This window comes from Dermacentor variabilis, chromosome 7 (genome assembly GCF_050947875.1).
Source record: "Dermacentor variabilis isolate Ectoservices chromosome 7, ASM5094787v1, whole genome shotgun sequence".
NCBI lineage: Eukaryota > Metazoa > Arthropoda > Arachnida > Ixodida > Ixodidae > Dermacentor > Dermacentor variabilis.
In genome coordinates, this window is record NC_134574.1 from 154467716 (window position 1) to 154487229 (window position 19514).

Genomic DNA, 19514 nt, shown 5'->3' on the forward strand with positions numbered 1-19514 from the left:
TCGATAATAGCTAAAATTCTGGGCTATAAATAAGAAACCTTGTGTTTCGGAGATTAACTAGAGGACGGAGGGCCGACTGTCTTTGGGGGCCCACCGTGAAATCACAAAGGAGGCAGTGCAATGTGACATGGGTTGGCCTTCTTTAGAAGTCGGAGAAGCGCAGAGCAAGATTAGTGTTGAAGGAATACCAAGGAACATGGATGGAAATAAATGGCCGGCTAAAGTGCACAAATATCTGTACCTCAAAAACACGGACACTGAATGGAGGAAGAGGTCAAGGAAGGTGGCGACGAAATACAGGGTAAGTGAGAATGTAAATATAGACAACCAAGAGTCATAAAAAAACTGCGAGAGAAACAGAGAAGGTAAATTGGATGCAAGGAATGGAAAAATGGATACCTTCAATGTTTACAAGAATGGCAAAAAAAGAAATCGGAAGGGCAAGTCTGTATGATAACGCAAAGGGAAGTACATTGCTCCTTGAGGATTGAGCTGGCTGCCTGAGGACAACAACGTACCGGAGCAAATATGAGCCACAGGATGAGGCAAATGTGTGCTGCAAGAATAGCTCGGAAACTGGGGACATTGTAATTGAATTCCAATGTTCTCCCAACGAGACACGCAGGGAGTGTCCACCTTCCAGAAGCATTGGGATCAAAAGGAGGTGGAAGTAGTATACGGTCGGCAGTCGACACAAGAGACGATTAGAGTATTGCTGGGGGAAAAATCGGAGAAGAGATTGATAGAACCGGAGTCATTGCAAGCGTAGGTAATGGTGCAGTGTAGTGATTGAGCTCTTAAATACGGAAGATCGAAATCAGATAGGCAAAAGGCTCAATAGTGATAGATGTAGCGAAACGTGATTAAAGCAAGCAGGCTAGGTGACTTCTCGTCTCCACCCAGTTTCAGACGGGATGCCAATCATCATCATCAGCATCACGACAATGCTCCGCTTCTTTCCGAAACTTTCTTTTTCGCCTTATCTTCGGTCGCCAACTCACGCAGCTTTACATCAAAGGCATTACAAAAATATATCTGTGCTTCGTCAACCTACAAAGCAGAAGCTGTGCTGGCTTCTGCTTCCAAAGGAATAAATCAAGCAGGTAGTTGTTGCAGTTGACAGGCTAATTAGCGCTCAACTTCGTATAACAGCTAGGAAAATTTTATGTATGTTGCAAATGCTTTCGTGTTCGTAAAGTAAGCAATCAGCGGTCAAACAAATTCCTTACAGCTGCCTGCGCATGCAACCCCTCAATTTAATGCAGATGTAGTGCCTTCGCGCTCCATATTCTAGTGGGCAATAGCGGTTTCTAACTGTGGCTTCGCGGCTATGGTGCTGCGCTGCTAAGCACGAGGTCGCGGGTTCAAATCCCAGCAGTGCCGACCGAATTTCGGTGGGGGCGAAGTGCAAATAAGGCCCGTGTCCCGCGCAATGCAGGGCAGGTTAAAGATCCCCTCAGTCAGTGATTTTAGGTGCACGTCAAAGAACCCTAGGTGGTCCAAATTAATCCGCAATCTCTCACTACGGCCTCACAATCAGCGGTTTTGGCACGCAAAACCATATAACTATTTTTTTTGCCAGCTAACCAACTTCACACGTGACAAGCTTCGCCTTACTCAAGCAACTTGACCAGCTGTTTAGGCGCAGTGTGCATGTTTAAAATATGACGACTGTGGTAGACGTTGAACGAGCGCCAGTCTTGTCTCGTGTGCCTTGCAATAGCTGTAGAACCCCTTACAAGCCATTACCGGGTCTTTGGGTTGTGAACGAGTTACTGCATAAGTCATCTTTCGAATGCTGCGCGGACCCGTGTACGTTTGACACAGAGTCGGGACACGTGACATTGCACGTGCTTCAGACACGAAAGCCGAATAAATATATAGGTTGGAATACTCTTTATTAACGCTATATACAGACACATGAAACCGCAAGGTTCCGCACGTGCTGGCGTGACACAGTGGCGCCGACGAGCTAATAAATACGAAGTAGTGTATCAAATGCTACACAAGAACAAAAAAAAAAAAGACATTATCGAAAACATGCCGCTACATACAGAGTGCACGAGGTTTCGCGCGGTTGCCGATAAGTCATTTCCAACAGAAATAAATGTTGGAAGCAAGAAATCGCGCCACAGTTTCCGCCACAAAAGCTTCTACATCTCACGCATAGAGTCACTTTTTTTTTTTTTTACAACATAACACGAACAACTGTTATCACAGCAGGTTGCCAAAACGCGACAGGTCGGCCAGCTCCGCACGGCCTCTACAAGTCACCGCGACGTAGGCGCCCCTGCCAAACGCTGCTCGCTGTGGAAGACTGCATCTCGGGTTTGTACCAGAGACCGACCGGTCCACACACAGTCTGCAGCGTCGTGTGGCCTGGACCGCCGTGTTCGCCGCAGCGCGCCGAGGCTTCAGCCGAAGTTCGCCGACAGGCTGATCAGGTCGACGACCGTCATGGGGCAGCTGTTGTACTTGATGCGGCAGCCTTCGCCGCCGTGCGTTCGGCCCACTTCGTACGCGCGGCTGTAGTCGGCCGCCACGTCGCTGGAGCTCATCAGGCTGTCCATGTATCTGAAAATATAGCGTTAGTGAAGTTCTGCTTCTCTCTCTCTCTTTCTTTGATTATGTCGATGAGGGGGTGACGTTCAGGTGTATTGAGCAAATTTACTTTGTTATAGTGTAAAAAAAGATAATAAAGACAGAAGATCTTGCAACGACTTTCTGAAAAAATGGCACACTGAAAACCAAGGAAAGAACGAAACTAAAAAAAAATATTTATGAAATTGACCACTCTTGAATTGTTCAGTTAATTCTCGCGATTGACGTGCCGTGGTGGCTAAGGCGTTCCGCTGCTGACGCCGAGGTCACGTGTGCGGTATCCGGCCGCATTCTGACAGAGCCGGAATGTGAAAAAAAAAGAAAAAAGAAACTCATGCCACATACGTCTTTCCGTGTCAAGGACATTCCTTATGCAATGCGCGAGATGAATCACGGGAACCGAGGATGTCGATATTCAGTCTCGTAAAACCGAGCTACGCCATGCACGTTAAGCCAACACAGACTGAAGCTTAAAGGCAATAAACAGTTAACTCCCCATTCCGTTTTCTCCCTTCCTAAAATAAGAAGAAAGAAAAAGAGAAATAAATGTACATTTTTTCTTACAGCGAAGCTGTCTATGGCTAGGATCCGGGGATTTCTTCGGCTTAACGTCGACAAAGAACAATGGTGGGCCGATCCTGGCCGCAGTACAGGGCACAGCAATGGCTCATAACCCCGTAAGGCAAAGACTACTCCCGTGAAGGCGGTTGGCCAGCAAAGCTGCCTAACCACCTTCACGGTGCTCAACTTCTGTGTAGATGGTTGGTCAGCAAAGCTTACCAACCACGTATACATAGATGTGGATTAGTAAGTCTTGCAAGAATGTTCCACGGGTGGGCCACGCACGGCTAGGACTGTCGAAAGAGGCGTTTCGAACTTCAAAGGGGCCAATTCTAAGTTCAAGAGGCTGTTTCTGGACCAAGCGTTCGAACTCACGTGTAACGTGTGCGATATCGCTTGTGGTTCGAGAGCGATCTGTCGTCGGTCGCAAACTTCAGAGACGAAGCAAGGAGATCGCGGGCACTAGAAGCGTTAGGGGAGCCGTTTCGCTACGCAGATATCACAAGCTTCAAATTTTGCGGTACGTGCAAAGAGGCAAAGTGTTCTTGCTCGCAAAGTCGCACGGATACGCATGCCGTCTGATCCCGGAACATTTGCCAAAGTGGAACGTCGTGGAAGAGCGTCTGGTTGCTCCCAGAATCCAATTCATGAACACAAGGCACCTCGCTCACGGAGGTGGTCAATTTGGCATTAAAGGTCAAATCGTTAACGTCGTCCCCACAGACGTGCATCAAAAGCTCCAGAGTCTTCGCAGACATGTGCGCAAATGGTCGCACACACCATGGGATCGTTGTTTGACGTGGTTGCCCTAGATTAGGCGCCACAAATCTACAGCTTCGCTGACCAACCACCTCCAAATAAGTGGGTTGGCGGTGATCTTTTTTTCTTCTTCTTTTGTACCTTGTTTTGCGTAGTGGCACTGATTGTCAGCATGAGTGAACTGTTCCATATCGCCCAAATCGTCACCCTGCCAAACTCTAGGGTTTTCCAGCGGCGCGGAATCGAAGCCGCGGTCTCGATATGACTAACGCAACGCCACAGCCACTAAGCTACTGCGGCGGGTTGGCTCGGCAGGCAAGCGGGTTCGTCGTGGCATAAACACAAGACGCTTCTGGCTGCATTTTATTTCCGGCCCGCGAAGAACTGCTGCTACTACGGCGTGATTTACGGCAGTGGCATTGTGAAACTAGTCGCGAAATAGATCTGTACACCTAACATTTCCGATTAGGATCACGTTCACTCAGAATGTCGCTGTTGTAAAGGGGGCAAAGTGCAGTGTTAGGACGGCGTGGATTAGCGAAGAGTCGACAATATCTTATCCCAAAGCACTCCAGATCTTGGCAGTACAGGTGACGCACAGATTAGACAGAGTGCGCTACACTAGGGCAGCACTGTGAACGTCAATCGAACAAAAGAAGAGCGACGGCGTACACAGGAGAATCTTATGGTATTATCAGATACGTATTTTTTTTTCTTTTTGTAGTTGCACGCGTAGTGTTCCCTCAAGATTGTTTCAATTAGATTTTTTTTAATTTTTGCCGTACTACGAACAAGTTGCAGTAGGTGTGCCGCTTATTTCCTCGCACGCTCCGCGATATTACTTTAAACACTGTTACTCACTTATCACATTTTAAAAAGAACCGTTTTCGTAAGCTTAATTAATCATTAAGTTTCACATTTGTCTACTTGATATATTGAATATCGTTTTTGTATTTTCTGTCTATATCTGTGTAATTTTTTTCTTAGTGCAACAATGTTTACTGCTGCTTTATTGCCTGTTCTCAATACATACTCGTGAAGCGTTAAGTGGGAGGGAACCTGACGGGAAGCATCTTCTTGCACACGAACCGCACGCACAGATGCAGATGTATAGTTTTTCTGGCACTGCATAATCGAGAAAGATAGAGAGATGGGAATTCATGCAAGCAGAACCAAGATAGGTCAGGGCTGGTGCGACAACTCTGCTCAACACTGCGTAATAATTGGGAGCATTAATTAGTAACCGAGACAACCTCAACACGTGCGGTCATAAGTTCTCGTTATGGTATCTTCAATGTTGCGGTACTCATCGTCCATATTCCCGCGCGTTTAATCACAAGTGTCGTCTGGCATGCTAATACATCGGACAGCGCCACCAATGGCAGCATGGCAGAGGATACTGACTTGCAAAGCTTGCTGATGAATAACCTTACGTGCCTAGACCGATGTTTGCGCGAAATTTCAACATGAAGCTGCAGAACTAATTTTCAATATACTTTAGTGGTATGACTAGTCCTTGAACAACAATATCTCTAGTTATAAATTCAGTAAAAATGCGTATTGCGACGCAGAGAACATTTATTTGCAAGTCGTAACAGGGTATGTGTATTCAAATATAAGGCGAGGGTACCAGCTAGGGGACCCGAGAGAAAGAACTTAAGTATGTCCACTAATATAAGGCAATATAAGCTAACCGAAGAATTATTAAGACTGGGTGGAGATTTCCCGGAATGTCGAATAATTGGGAGGCCCCGAAATAATCGGATTAATCAATAGGAGTTATGCGCGAATTTCTCCTTATAATGTGGCTTCACGGCAGCAAGCGTCGCGCTGTTGTGGGGCCACATTATAAGGCAAAATTTACACTGCCGTGAAGTCACACATCAAGGCGAAATTTGCATATGATTCGCACCCAGTCCTTGTTTATAACATTTCCAATTCTTGTTGCGGGTTATATGCGGAAAACATACGGTACTGCCTGCCCTGCCAGAATTGATTAGTTGACACAATTTAGGCTACCGTTTAAAATTCGGGTCACCAAAAATGTGACGCTGCAGCCGCCATATTGCAACAGTGACTAAATTTATCAACTTCGCATTTAAAAAGGGGGCTGACTATAGAGGCTAAGAATTCCGCGGGGGGACCTCGCCTTATAGTTGAATAAACACGGCAATGATGGATGTAGAAGCGTCTGTACATTTATGAACTTACAGAGACACCAAAGAGAAACAATATTTAAGTTCCGACCCGCCCCCCCCCCCTAAAATATTATTTAAATACTCAATTTTCGCTAATTGAGCGTTAGGTTGATTACCGGAAGAGAAAATGAAGGCCAAAGTTTCTTAATTTGCACGCCAAAAAACACAGCGCCTGTGCGACGTCACGGATTTCAGCGTTGTACTTCGACCAATGTGGCTTTGTAAAAGTTCTTCAAGCTTGCTAAGCTTAGTCCTTGGCTCTCTTATAGTACAATGTAGTCAGTCTCAACCAATAAACAAAAAAAAGTTAAAGAAATTTAGACGAGGAGACGCAATCTGCTTGGGTACCAGAGCAAGACCAAAACAGAATTTGCGTTTCCGCGCCAGTAATCTGCTTGCATCTCGAAACTTCAAAACTAGGCCCTAACTGAGGCCATCGGAATCCGTGACGTCACAGCGAGCTGGCACGGCAACTTCAAGTCGGAGTCGGGCCAACCGTCTAGCGTTTCTGAGACATTTAATTCTGGCTCATTCTCAACCACGGTGACAAATGATCCATTTGCGTTATTTTAGAAGGGCAATTCGCTAATGCGGCTCAGCTTAACACACACGCTCTCTCTCTCTCTCTCCTATCTATCTATCTATCTATCTATCTATCTATCTATCTATCTATCTATCTATCTATCTATCTATCTATCTATCTATCTATCTATCTATCTATCTATCTATCTATCTATCTATCTATCTATCTATCTATCTATCTATCTATCTATCTATCTATCTATCTATCTATCTATCTATCTATCTATCTATCTATCTATCTATCTATCTATCTATCTATCTATCTATCTATCTATCTATCTATCTATCTATCTATCTATCTATCTATCTATCTATCTATCTATCTATCTATCTATCTATCTATCTATCTATCTATCTATCTATCTATCTATCTATCTATCTATCTATCTATCTATCTATCTATCTATCTATCTATCTATCTATCTATCTATCTATCTATCTATCTATCTATCTATCTATCTATCTATCTATCTATCTATCTATCTATCTATCTATCTATCTATCTATCTATCTATCTATCTATCTATCTATCTATCTATCTATCTATGTTCAGTGTCCTTTAGCAACAGTGGCGATCCCATGGCAAGCACGAGTGTACCTGATGATGTAAGGGGCCATGAAACGGACGATGTACCTGATGAAGACGGAGGCTCTCTCACCGTAACGACCGTACGTGTGGTCGTTGGCGCCGATGAAGCAGATCATCTTGAAGACGCACTTGCGACCGCCGTAGGTGCGTGACACGTCCGACGGGGCCGTCGTCGAGTCGGGGCTGTCCCGGCGGACTCGCGCCTTGGCCGGTCCGGTGCTCTGGCTGCCCGCGCACCGATGGAGAAATGCGGCGGGAAGACGTGGTTACAATAACAATTAAAAAAAAAAGAACCTTTCGGTATTTGCGCGAAATGGTCACTACACCGAGAGCTTCCTTATAAGCGGAGCTACCGCAAAGCCTCACATTAGTCGACTAAGTTGCTTCAGCGTTTCGTTTGTAGTACTTCGCCAGCAAAACTTCACTGCAAACCTTCCAATATATATATACTTCCACCAGCAATATTCCTACCGGCAATACTTCTACTAGCAATACTCATACTAGCAGTAGAATATTCTCAATAGCTTACTAGTTTTTAGCTCATTATATTACGGAACATACTGCAACTTGCGAATTGCAGTCAGCGAGTTCGTAAGGCGTACCAACCTGGAACAAATTCTCGAGATGACATCAGTTTAGAGATACATATGCCGCAAGTGTGCGACGCAATACGTTATCATTGCAGCTATTTTTGCTTTAATGCACAAAAAAAACCATTTTGTTAATAAAGTGACTAGAACAACAGTGTATCTTTACCGCAAGTATGACGACGCATACCTCGAAACCAGACCCATACTCAGAATTTGTTCCGAGTGGACGCATTCCTTGCAGTCACAACGGCTACAATTCGCAAATTTCAATATGGGCCGTCCATAACGCAATCACCTAAAAAGTTATTTAGCGAATTAGTCAATCATGCGTGTTGCTTTATAGTGCAAGTAGTTAACCACTTCTTCGAGTAATCGAGTTTAAGGAATAATTATTGCATACGCCTCCATAGTAAAAACTGGACATGTTGCGGCAAATTACGAGCGCACTACTAGCCAGCTTAGAAGATGTCGCTCACCTGTCCTTCTTGTCCTGGTCGCCGAAGGCAGTCGGGTCGAACAGGGCAGCAGGGAAACCCGCCACGTTCTCCTCAGGACCGCCCTTTCGGCCCTTATCGAACCGGAACTTGCCCGTGGCAGGCACGTAGACAGGCCTGACGGCAGGCGGTGGCGCCATTTCCTTCACGGCGGGCCTACCGATCCCATCGGCTGCGGGCGAGCTCCCTTGGCCTTGGTTGGCCGAGGCGTACACGTCGCCCTTCGTTTCCTTCGCGACAGGCAAATCTTGCTCGGTGACCGGCTTCTCGGCGACAACTGCGGCGCCCTTATCCGCTGTTTCAACTGAACCAGCGCTGGTTACGGGGGAGGCCTTCGGTTTGTCACTTCTGGGTGCCCCATATTGTTGGACGGCGGGAACCTCGGTCACGACCTCGATTTGATAGGAAGGCTTCGGCTTGGCCTTGATTGTTCCGTAAGTCGGGATGGCCGGTTGTACAGGTTGAACCTTTTGATTTGACGTCTCAGGCTTGGCTTTCGGAACGGGCGCATAGGCTTGGGCGACCGGCTGCTTCGGTCTTTTCGTCGTTGCGACAGATGAGGACGTCGTCTTAGGCTTGTCTTTACGAAGCAGTCCATAGGACTCTAGGGCGGCAGGGCGCTGGGTCGTCGCGTCCGTCTTATGCGACGCCTTGGGTGTGCCTTTCCGAACAGATCCGTATGCTTCGATGGTGGCCTTTTCCGGTTTCCTTGTGCTGACGACCGTTGGGGGCAATTCTTTAGGCTTGTCCTTCCTAACGGACCCGGACTCCTGGACGGTCGGTTGTTGCTTGTCGGGACGAGCGGTGGCGCCGTGCTTTGTCACCGAGGCGCGACTTGGATAAGCTGCGAGCTTCAACGCATTTGAAACTTGCTGAGGCGTCATAGTTGACCAAGGAAAACGGGGGTACACGACGGGCTGTTGAGGTAGGCCGTGTACGACGGGAAACCCTAAGGGGGCATGCGGTGACGGTCCGTAGTTGGGAATGGGGTATACCGTTTGCGGGTAGCGCTGAATTGAGTAAACTCCCGGGGAAGAAACTGGCGGATTGGCCGCCGTCTTGGGCGCTGCCGACGGCAGAACGGGAGCTTCGGCTTGTTTGCCGTCAACGGGAACGTTAGCTGGAACGTCCGGGGATCCCTCCGCTGTGCCGTTGATGGGTTGCTTGAAGTCGAAGCCAGAAAAATTGGCCGGCGGCGCGGGTGTCGGCTCCTTTACCTGGCCCGATATTCCCAGGAGGTTGTCCACGAGGCTGGGCACGAATCCCGGGTCCGCCCTGACGATGTTGCGCACGAGGTTCGGGTCCTGGCGCACGAAGTTGAGGAGGGCCTCGATGTCGCCGCCGCCCACTTTGCTGCCCGTCAGGCCCGCATTGCTGTGCGCCGTTCCGACGGGCGTCTGCAGCGGTTTCGAACCGGCGATTCCTTGGATGAACTTGACCACCAGGTCCGGGTTGTTGCTCACGATGGTGGACACGGCCGGCGACTGGGCGATGCGCAGTATCTGGTCGAAGGTGCCGCCGGTAGGCGGCTGTGCGCCGTGGAGCAGCTTGTCCGGCGACACGCCTTGCGTCGGCTCCGGTCGGACCACGGCCACTCGCGGTGGGACCACGAAATGGAGCGGCGGCGGTGGGGGCACGAAATTCGTCGGCCCAGAGAACACGAACGGTTGCGGGACGGGCACCTGCAGATATGCGAGTGACTGTGGTTATCGAACTTTCTGGGTTATCTCCGAGAGAGATGAGCGGATGTAATGCAACTAACGAGCTCATTATCTGTCACTGTCTCTCATTTCAACTTTCGGCGATACGCTTTGCGTACTAGTCCCTGCCACTCAGACTACACAAGCATAGATCCTGGGACCTTGCCTCTGGTTATCGACCTTTCTGCGTTGTGTGCGAAAGAGATGAGCGGATGTTACAGAGCGCATTGTCTGTCACTGTCTATCATTCGACTTTCGACGATACGATCTGCGTACTATAGTCCCAGATGCTTAGAGCACATAAGCAAAGATCCCGGGACCTTGGCCAAAGAATACCGGTATGCACAAGATCCCGAAACCATTAATGCGCTTCTTCATGAGAACTGTACTGCACGAGCTCTTGTGACTATACGTGAGTGAACATTCATCTGCAGGTTTGTGCTTACACTGGCTACCCTTCTCCTTATCGTTCTTTTCCCCTTCACCACGTGTGGTGACCGGGTAACCGAGCGCGACCATATGGTTAACCTCCCTGCCCTATCCCTTATTTATATTATAGATATCTCTCTCTGCATTATCTGTACCCTTTTATGAAAACAGACCCCTATAGTCATACCTCGAGATGTCACTTACGAATGTGGCCGATTGCGCTGCTTGCGACCATTGCTATTCCGGAAAGAAAACTATCATTCATGTTTTTAAGCCACTCCGCCCAGCATATACGGTAAGATAAGGCGCTTGCCAGTATGCTGAGGTTTTTGGATGACCCCGACATGCCCCGCCAAGGTATCGAGACGTTATCAAAGAACTGTATGAATGAAGCAACAAAATAATAATATCCGGCTGGGACACGTACGGCAACTAATTTCAAGTTATGAATTTGGCAGCTTACCGACACACTAAAAAAACAAAGCGCATTCAATCACTTTATTAAGCACATTCGTGAGGAATCTATCTATCTATCTATCTATCTATCTATCTATCTATCTATCTATCTATCTATCTATCTATCTATCTATCTATCTATCTATCTATCTATCTATCTATCTATCTATCTATCTATCTATCTATCTATCTATCTATCTATCTGTCACTAACTAACTGACAAACTAACTAACTAACTAGCTAGCCTGCCAAGATAAATCGAGTTGCCTTTTGCTGGATCATCTTTAAACCAACCATTAAGACAATAAAAGCTTACGCCAGTCATATGTGTGGAACAGATAACAGTTTGTCTATATGGGCTATGAAATGACGTCATCGAGGCCGCCATGTTGTACAATCAGTACGATGAATAGCTGCGCTTTATATCTATCCCCTTATCTCTAACAGCACATTGGAATCTTTGAATAGGAAAAAGACGGCGTACGCGACGTCACGGGAATACTCCTTATTAGTGTAGCAGAATGGGTACCATGGGAAGGAAAACGCATTCGATGATGGCACAGTATATGGTGGTGTGATCAGATTAAGATATTTGCGAGTATATGCCAGAGTGCGCTGTCGCAAGACATGGATAGGTGGGGATCGCTGGGCGAACCATTGGCCCCGCAGTGGAACTAAATTACGCGGATGATGTGACACAGGACCAACGGCATGAAAGAAACAAGCAGTTATACGTGGCTTCACGGCAGCTCAGCACGCAATGCCGTGAAGTAACACATTAAGGCCAAATTTGCACTGCCGTGAAGCCACACCTCAAAGCGATACTCGCATGTTATTCTCCTCCGATATTACTGTTAACTCACAAGCCATCGCAGCAGAGGGCGACGAGGGCACTGTTGCGGTTTTTGAGGGCGACAGAATTGGATAGGCGGCTGTAGCCTGAACAGATGTTGATAGTGCGGCGAGTGTCACTGTGCTGTGCGATGACAGTATTCGGTGCCAGTGACCGATTGTGATTGTGTGTCTACGCTCCTTCCTTTCCTATTTCTACTTTGTTACCACTTTACTTCCCCCTCCCCTCTCTCCCCAGTGTAGGGTAGCCAACCGGATCTTTCTCTCTGGTTAACCTCCCTGCCTTTCCCCTTTCCTCTCTCTCTTTCTCTCTCTTGTTAAATTTTTGGTGCATATTATACGCCCAAAATATATGGTTGGCCATAGAAAGGGCGAATATACAAATGATCAAAACTGAACTCGGGCGACTAAGGGATACAAAAAAAAAGAAGATAAACGAAAAGAACAAAAAGAACGTGTGCGCTCTGTTCTCGCCCTTTAGTTCGCGTTGAAGCGAGAGGCAGCACGAAGGTCAATTCGCTTGCTGCTGCTGGTCTCATCTTGAAAGCGATAGCCTTAGCGTGACGGACGGGTTTCCTCGTTGGGTAAGCATAGAAATGCTTACGCATTGAAAAAAGACGCAAAGGAAATATAGCGCAGGAACAAAGCATCACCTAATTGAGGTACACTCTGCTTGAGGTACACAATCAGAGTGCGTTGCACATGCTACATGCGAACGTCCAATCACAATGCGTGTTATCAGAACCGTCACTGTGTGTAACAGTGACGGCCTACAGTGACGAGAGATACAGGGACTCTACACTGTGACGTAGGGTGGGACGGTGACACTAACACTAGGAGCAGTGACGAGAGGGTCAAAACACAAAGCAAGCTCCGCTATATAGAAGAAATGTAACGCATCCCTACTTGCTGCTGGGCTATATATTTGGTTTACGCCTGTTACGCCGCGATAGGATGCGAAACGGCGCGATGCAAAGGCAGCAGACGAAACGGCATCTTGACTGAGAAACGGAACACTTTACAGAAAGATGGGCCAAAAGGACCAGGAACGTCTCAAATGTCGTAGGTTTCAGTTACGGCGCAGCTTTCTTCCGCCTCGCTTACCTGGAACGGAGAGGCCGGACCCCTGGCGAACGCCGTCTGAAGGCCGCCACCCGCGACGCCGTAGGGCTGATGCGAGGGCAAGCTGAACGCGTGTTCCAGCGTTCGGGGCACCGGGGGCAGCACGACGGGTGCCTGGTGAACGCGCTGCAGGTCCTTGGCCGGGATGTGGAGGAACTCCTTCCTGACGCTGATGCCGCGCTGCGGGCCCCGGTTACGGACGAGGCCGGCCAGGAAGGCGATGATGCGGCTGAAGAGGGCGATCTTGATGCCGACCGCCCCGATGCCCAGCGCTAGCGGGCCGAACGGCAGGCCGATCAGCGCGGCCGGAAGCACCAGCGAGCCCAGGGAGCCGCCGCCGAAGACGCCGAAGGTTCCGTCCGCCGGTGCAGGCAGCGTCGTCAGCGACGTCAGCAGCAGCAGGGCGAGCAGTAGGTGGGAGGGAAGCATGGTGCTGGAACGGCTGGCCGCCGCACACACCTGCACGCGCGGCAGAACGGGAATCGTATATATATTCGCACGACCCCGGTCGCAGGCCGTACTCAATCCGCAGTGCGGCGATGAGTAGGTAAGTAATAGAGAGTTTTAGATAAGGGGACGCAAAGGGCTAATCTAATCTAAATGCCCTAATCTAATCTAATCCAAATCTAAAGGCCCCTAATCTAAAACTTCGATTTCTTCGATTCTACGTGCCAAAGCCGCGATGTGGTGTGAGGCACCCCGTAGCGGGGGGACTCCAGATTAATTTCGACCATATGGTATTTTTTTAACTACAAGGTTGTTTTTTTTTTTTTTTTTTGCACTCAGCCTCCATGGAATGGAGCCGCCACGGCAGGGATCGAACTCGCAACCTCGTGCTCAGCGACGCTACGCCACGACCATTGAGCAACCGCGGCGAGCAGTATGGCGATATAAATGAGCAGAAGAATGCGCGCTGTCGCCAGCATGGCCTTGTAATGCACAAACGCAGTTCTACATCAAGTATATTTTGAAAGAAAGAACGACAATGGTACGTTATGCGAGTTAAGCCTAATTACACAACATCCAATTATTTAAGCTCTCCACCACGTCAATAGCGCTATTATATGGGCTAAGTACTGCATTTTCATTAAATAATATAACTTCTTGGGTTCTACGTGCCAAAACTGTATATACAATGACTATGAGGTACGCCGTATTGGGGAGGGAGGGCGCAAGCAGGGGGGTGGGGGGGGGCTCCGTCGACATGCGGCAGCCGCGGCAGAGATTCAATCCCGCGCCCTGGTGCTTTTTTCCCTCAGATAAATCGCAATTTTCAAGTACGAACTCAGCGTATCATACACGATAAAGTGGGCATTGCAGGCTTAAAGAACAAGAATAGAAAACTGAGCGCTTCGAATTACGTGCGATGCAGGAGCGCAACGACCGGACACAGACAGGACTAGAAGGGATGACGCAAGCGCCCGTCTTTCAACCGAAGGTTTTTTTATCGCGGAGCGATACGTATTCGTCTCGCGTCTGTATAAATTTCCGGTTGAAAAACCCAGCGTTCGCGTCGCGCCACTCACATTACTGTCTGTGTTCCGATATTTGCGCTGCTACGTCGTCAAATCATCGTAAGATGCTACAAAAATATTCTTACCGCACGCAGTCAGTATGGGTTGCGAAGAGGGATGCCTTCGCGGGGTTGCGCTTTACGCTGCGCGATAGTCGGACGACTAGTGGCGGTTGGAGCGGTAGAAAGTGTTGGCGCTGTCGTCTGCGACGCCAATCGGCGTGCCCAATTGAACAGCGAGAAGGCGGAGAGAGAGAGTTGGGGCAGAGGAAAGGCGGGCAAGTATGTGCTGTCCCCGCGAGGACACCCCAACCGCACAAAGAAGGTGCGGGAAAGCGGCGGTCAGTATGCGTAAACGGGAAAGTGGGAGGGGCGGGTGCAGGGGGGGGGGGTCGTGTTGCGGGGGCCCCTTTTCATTTACCGGCGACCATAGAAAATCGGGAGTTTGCGACGTTTTTAAGGACTTCGGCGAAGTTCGCTTCCCCTCGAGAAAGGACAATGGATTGTTACCAGGCGCGCAGAAAACTTGAGCATCAATGAGGCCTGTTTCGTTGTCCACCTTTCCTTCCCCACCCTCGCTCTCCCTCTCTATCTGATGATGATGATGATGATGACTCTGTTCTCTTCGCAGAGGGGCACCGCGCATTTGTTAGCAATGCGTTGTTTGATCAACTTCGCGTGACACACTGACCTCTCCCCGCTCGTATTTAAGCACCTATTATTAGGAACATTCCTGGAATCCACCCTTCTCGTCTTACAAGACGCGAACCATTTCTTGGAGGAAATTTCTAAACTTCTAAACCTGGATGGTGCCTTTCTCGTTACTATAGATAGACGTGGCTTCGCTGTACATAAACGTCCTACATGGTGACGGAATCACGGCTGTTATCATAGAATCTTACAGAAAGAAACATGCGCGCCGACTTTCCTAGCCTTATCGTAATAGAGACCCGTAGAAAACTTGTTCTAGAACGAAACAGCTTTGAGCTTGAAAGACAACACAGAATGTTACGAGAGAGAGGAATATAGGAAGGCAGGGATGTTAACCAGTCAAGGGTTTGGTTGGCTACCCTACGCTGGTGGGCGGGATAACAGATGTCGGCGTGGTGCTTGAGGGTGCTCGGATAAGCGCCGCGGAGGAGGATGTCTGTTAAAAATCATGAATCATTAAACCGTGTGAAAGTGGTTGACAAGCGAAGCTGTTCAGCACATGACACGGAGGTTACGCATAATTTTGAACAAAAGTGCGAACTCATTTATTGCCTTGATGGGTGGTCATCGCGACGAAAGGTACGCGCACTCTATTATTGTCTTCATCGGTTGTCATTATTTCACTCGCGACTGCAACCACATTCTTTGACAATGTCAGATCGACGCACGTACGCTGCTGGGTGGTCGGTTGGGCCGGATCGACGTGACATCGCATGGGATGTGCCTGCAACACAGAACGCGTAAACCGCTCCCTTTTAGATACCGACACATCCACATTGAAATCACCGACAACAGGGGTAGTGTCATCGCAGCTAGTTCACGCAAAGGGAGTAGCCATGAACCTTAAGGGACAATGAATCATTGCATTTTATGCTTGCTTACGGGGTCATGAGCCATTGCTTCGGGGGTATGAGCCGTTGCTCACGGGGCTATGCGCCATCGATGATGACAGTTTTCGACATGCTGTTCTGTGTGTTGTACGTGTGATTAGAAGGAATTTAAGCACTGTTCGCTTCATTTTGCTGAGTGCTTGTAGCCTCTGCCTTGCGGGACTATAAGCCAATGCACTTTTTGCTTGTTTACGGGAGCATGAATGGTTACGGGTATATGAGCCATTGATGGTGGTAGTTTTTGTTCACGGAGAACAAAAATGCACGGAATCTTAGCCCATATACAGCTTCGCTGTAAAAAAAAAAAAGCCCCCTATATGCAAAACTGCGGTAATGCACTGACAGCGAATTAATGCAGCGCTGACGCTGCCCTACATTCCGGACGATAAGTGTGGCATTCGGAGGATTCAGTGGCTGTGACATTCGAACACTAAAGGCCCGACAAAGCCATGATAAGACGCATAAGTGCTACCAATGAACATATAACGAACGTCATTAATCACAAGGCATGATAACATAATGAAAAGCACCCCATCTCTCGCATGGCCTGTCTGCGTGCACTGCTTTTGGCACTTTCTTTTTCCTTTGTTAAATAAAGCCTGACGATAAAATGAAGAAGGGATCGCCAGACCAGTCTGTTTTTGATGACTTTTTTTTTTTACTGTGTCAATCATGCATGACAGGAGAATTCGTCACATTCTCGTCGAGAAGCTCTATTTGTCATAACACAGCAAATAGAGTTGTTGAATGAATCAACGGGCATCTCAGCGCACACTGCAAAACGTGCACCCACACTCTCAAATTTGTATAGTTGTGCTTTTCTCGCTTGCAACTGCAATCAATGAAGAATGCTTGTTGTCGAGGCGAAGATGATATGCGAAGAAAAAAAGATGTATCAGTGTAACCTCCGTAAAGCCGACGGAAAAGGAACTTCGTTTTTTTTTGTTTGTTTTTAGATCCCACATGAGGGCAGTGTCCATGTTCAAAAGTCGCATTTATGATGACACGGGTTTCAAGTAAACCAGTTGAAAGTATGCGCTATGTGTGTTTTGTTCTTCGTCCCCTCAATGCCTATTAGGCGCGTTTATACACGCTTGCCAGTTCATGCACATGGGAGCGACTTCGCCTGTTTATATAGAACGTTTGTGCCCAAAAAGACGGCTGTTGCCATTACAGCGAGAAAAATCCCGAACTTTGGGCTGCCAAACAACAAAGCCCCCGACTTCTCCCCGGCTGTCATGTCCGACAGGAAAATAATAGAAACGAGATCTCCCCGGTCTTACTACTTAAAAATAGCCCCGAAGTCTTAACCCCCGAATTAAAAAAAAAAAAAAACACGCATTTCTAATTGAGGCAAAATACCCGTATTCATAAGCTCGTGGAATTTGCTGAGTCATCGTTGTATTCTCAGCCTAATGTTCAGGTAATGCAGATACATCAGTTCAGAAAATATCTTTCATTCACTAGCAGCTGTGATAAAAAAAAGAAAGGAACGCTGTGATGCCTGAGCTGCAGTTACGAAAAGCAGAAAATAAACACTGAATGAGTGAGTTTCAACACATGCACCAGCACAACAGCTTCAGAGCAGAGAAAAAAAAAACATTATGCCCGTTTTCCTTGTAAATGATATATGAATATTGCCCAAACTTTTTACAATATGTGGAAAAGAGGAACGCGCGCTATTCAAAGGTGTTTGAACTTCCCAAAACGCAGTTCGCGTCACTCAAGAGAAAAACCCACCCCACCCCACCTTGCCCAACCCCGACCAAAAGGCACCGCGAGGAATTGTGTTAGGCCTCTCACTTAGCCATTCAAGAGGGACGCTCAACAGCGCACAGACAGCCGAAACTACAACGAGCCAGGTGCCTACCAGCTAGAAAACCCTACCACCAAAAAGAAGCACCCCGTTCGATTATTTACGCCTGCATCGTCGCTCCGTGTCGAAGCGGTGTCTGCTGTAGTACGAAAAAGAAACATGCATTTGCACTGCTAATCTTACTCACCTACTTTTCCTTTTCTTATTTTTCTCAAGAACCACCGGAATTTCTTGCGCAGTGCAACATCCGAACACAACGGCCGAGCTGGTCAGACGTCGTTCCGAAAATTCACTTTGTGTGCCGCCGAGCGAAGGATTGCTCAAAGGATAACTCGAGCGCGATTGACAATGTGGAAACTAGGAAAGGGAACACGACACTCAAGGTCGTTTTGTACCTTTCTTTGACGGATACCTGCGCCAGGACGGTAATAAATAAACAGGTGACCTCAAAGGCTGACGCCGCCGACGCTGGGGCGAGGCGCCCTCCATGGACATCCAAGAACTCTCGATGCACTGCTCCTTACGGAGGCTTTCACGAAATACATGTCATAGCTTGTGCGCGTGCGAGCGAGAGAAAAGGCGATGAGCTGAAAACATAACGTACGGATGAACAGAATCATCGCCCCTGGATGATGCTGACGTACGCTGCCTGACAACTACTCTCCTCCCTTTTCCCCTCTATCCCCTCATCTTTCATCCCGCGCCCCCATCCCCAATACGCTGCGCCGTGCTCCCATGCGGGCTGCAGAATTGAGCGTACTTTCCCTCTCGCAAATAACGAAGAAGAATACGCGACATGTACAGCCAAACTTCATTGCAGGGTCTTGTTTGGGGCTACAGCACAGTGTCGAATACTCAAAAACTTCTCGCATTGGAAGAGAAAATGCTACGCATTATTGTTAATGTATACTTATGGTTCACACACCACTTATATTTACGGACGGTTCAGTGTGTTGCCCGTAACGGAACTCGTTTGATCGAAGACCACAGTGTTTCTGTATGAGAGAAGATTGGCCAGAAATGATTTCTTTTAGCAAACATGTATACACTTGAGCTCCCCGAAAAAACACATTACGCGAATAGAACCCCTGACGCATTTCTGTTGTCCCATTGCAAAAGTAACTATGATGTTGCAATGTTAAAAAAGACTCACACCTAAATTTCTTAATATGTCATTCTCCGACAAATGAATATGCGCAAGTCTTGCCCAAAATACCGTTCTAACATTATGTTCATACCTTTGAAAATTGTAGGCATATGCATGCTTTTCATTATTATTGTGCTAAAATATATCGTATGTCCAAGCATCATGTCACGTAGATTTCTTACATGTGCTCTACTACTGCTGACTTCCCGAAGCTGCGAGGACAGTCAAGCGGCGCTGCTTTATTCTCATTGCCCTCAGTTCTGCAAAGAGAGAGAGAGAGAGAGAGAGGGAGAACGAGAGAAAGAAAAAAAGACTGGAATAAACTGATTGATGCACGTATGAATGGACTGATGGATAGATGAACCGATTGACTGATTTAAAGCAGGCGAGCTGTCAGGTGAAGGAACGTGAGTAATATTACCATCGAATATGTTATTATATTGGTTGTGGCCATGGCCCGGCACCCAGTGGGCGTCATTGGTGAAACTGAGTGACACGAGAGGT

General features: G+C 47.8%; 1 protein-coding gene across 1 annotated transcript; it reads right to left on the minus strand.

Moving 5' to 3' along the window:
- Positions 1-1892: 1892 nt before the first annotated feature.
- On the minus strand, positions 1893-13391 carry LOC142587224 (uncharacterized). The gene is made up of 4 exons (XM_075698097.1): positions 12916-13391; positions 8357-10056; positions 7336-7515; positions 1893-2574 (listed from the first exon to the last, which is right to left on the minus strand). Exons 1-4 carry the CDS (start codon positions 13360-13362, stop codon positions 2415-2417), a joined length of 2487 nt encoding a protein of 828 aa, XP_075554212.1. The 5' UTR covers positions 13363-13391; the 3' UTR covers positions 1893-2414.
- Between the last annotated feature and the right edge of the window lie 6123 nt (positions 13392-19514).